At 62.9% G+C, this 980-nt stretch overlaps 1 protein-coding gene across 1 annotated transcript in view; it reads right to left on the reverse strand.

The window, feature by feature from the left end:
- ACOX3 (acyl-CoA oxidase 3, pristanoyl) overlaps positions 1–980 on the reverse strand; it is a 27339-nt gene that overhangs the window by 12611 nt on the left and 13748 nt on the right. Inside the window, exon 10 of the mRNA XM_014533446.1 lies at positions 819–941. Coding sequence (XP_014388932.1) covers positions 819–941 — 123 coding nt within the window. The remainder of the gene's footprint in view (positions 1–818; positions 942–980) is intronic.

Consider the following 980-nt stretch of genomic DNA (forward strand, 5'->3'; position numbering starts at 1 on the left):
ACCCTGCGCTCTGGCAGCCTGGGCTCTGAGCTGTGTGGCCCCAGGTGCACCCACAGGTACAGGCATTGCAGGGGGTGGCACACCCCACCCCCGACCTGCAGCGTCTCTAATTGTCCATGAACGTGCTGCGTGGGGTTCACAGGTGACGCCTGTCCAGGAGGCAGCGAGGGGGCGAGGGAGGCCACCCGTTCCCCCCCAACCCACGTCCACAAAGAAATGAGGAGGGCTGGTCTGGGGGGGGGGTGGTGGTGCACGCCCGTTGCTGGCACTAGGCCTTGCCTGTCCACTCCCATCTGTTGGCTGGACTCAGGCCTCTGTGGGCTGTTGACAGAGGACTAGGGCCCAGAACCCTCCCAAGGCCGGTCACGTGATCGTGCAAAGCCGTCACGTCACATTCTCACAGGGCAACCCCAGCCAGAGGAGGCGGGCGCTCGGCAGCCATGGGGAGAGGCTCCGAGGGTTCCGAGTGGGCGGACACAGTGACGGGCCGCGGGAGCCTTCACCCCCAGGCCAGGGGCTGGCGTTGTTTGGAGAGAAAGGCTGGTTTAAACTGTAACAGAGACTGCGGGGAGCCTGGCTGGCGTGGCTCAGGGGTTGAGCATCGACCTATGAACCAGGAGGTCACGGTTCGATTCCTGGTCAGAGCACAGGCCCGGGTTGAGGGCTCGATCCCCAGTGTGGGGCGTGCAGGAAGCAGCCGATCTATGATTCTCTCTCATCATGGATGTTTCTATCTTTCTCTCCCTCTCCCTTCCTCTCTGAAATCAATAAAAAATATACATTTTTTTAAAAAGCGGAGAAAAGCGAGTCCCTCTCACCTGCCTGGCGCTCCGGTCGTCCCGCTGGAGGCCTCGCTGGAGCACCATCAGGTCCCGGAAGAGCGACTTGGAGAAGTGGTCCAAGGCGTAGGCCGCCGCCAGGTATGGGAGCAGGCGCCACTGCTGCAGGGAGCCACGGGCGGCGTGAGCCCCTCCCACCCC

This window comes from Myotis brandtii, unplaced genomic scaffold, assembly GCF_000412655.1.
Source record: "Myotis brandtii unplaced genomic scaffold, ASM41265v1 scaffold986, whole genome shotgun sequence".
NCBI lineage: Eukaryota > Metazoa > Chordata > Mammalia > Chiroptera > Vespertilionidae > Myotis > Myotis brandtii.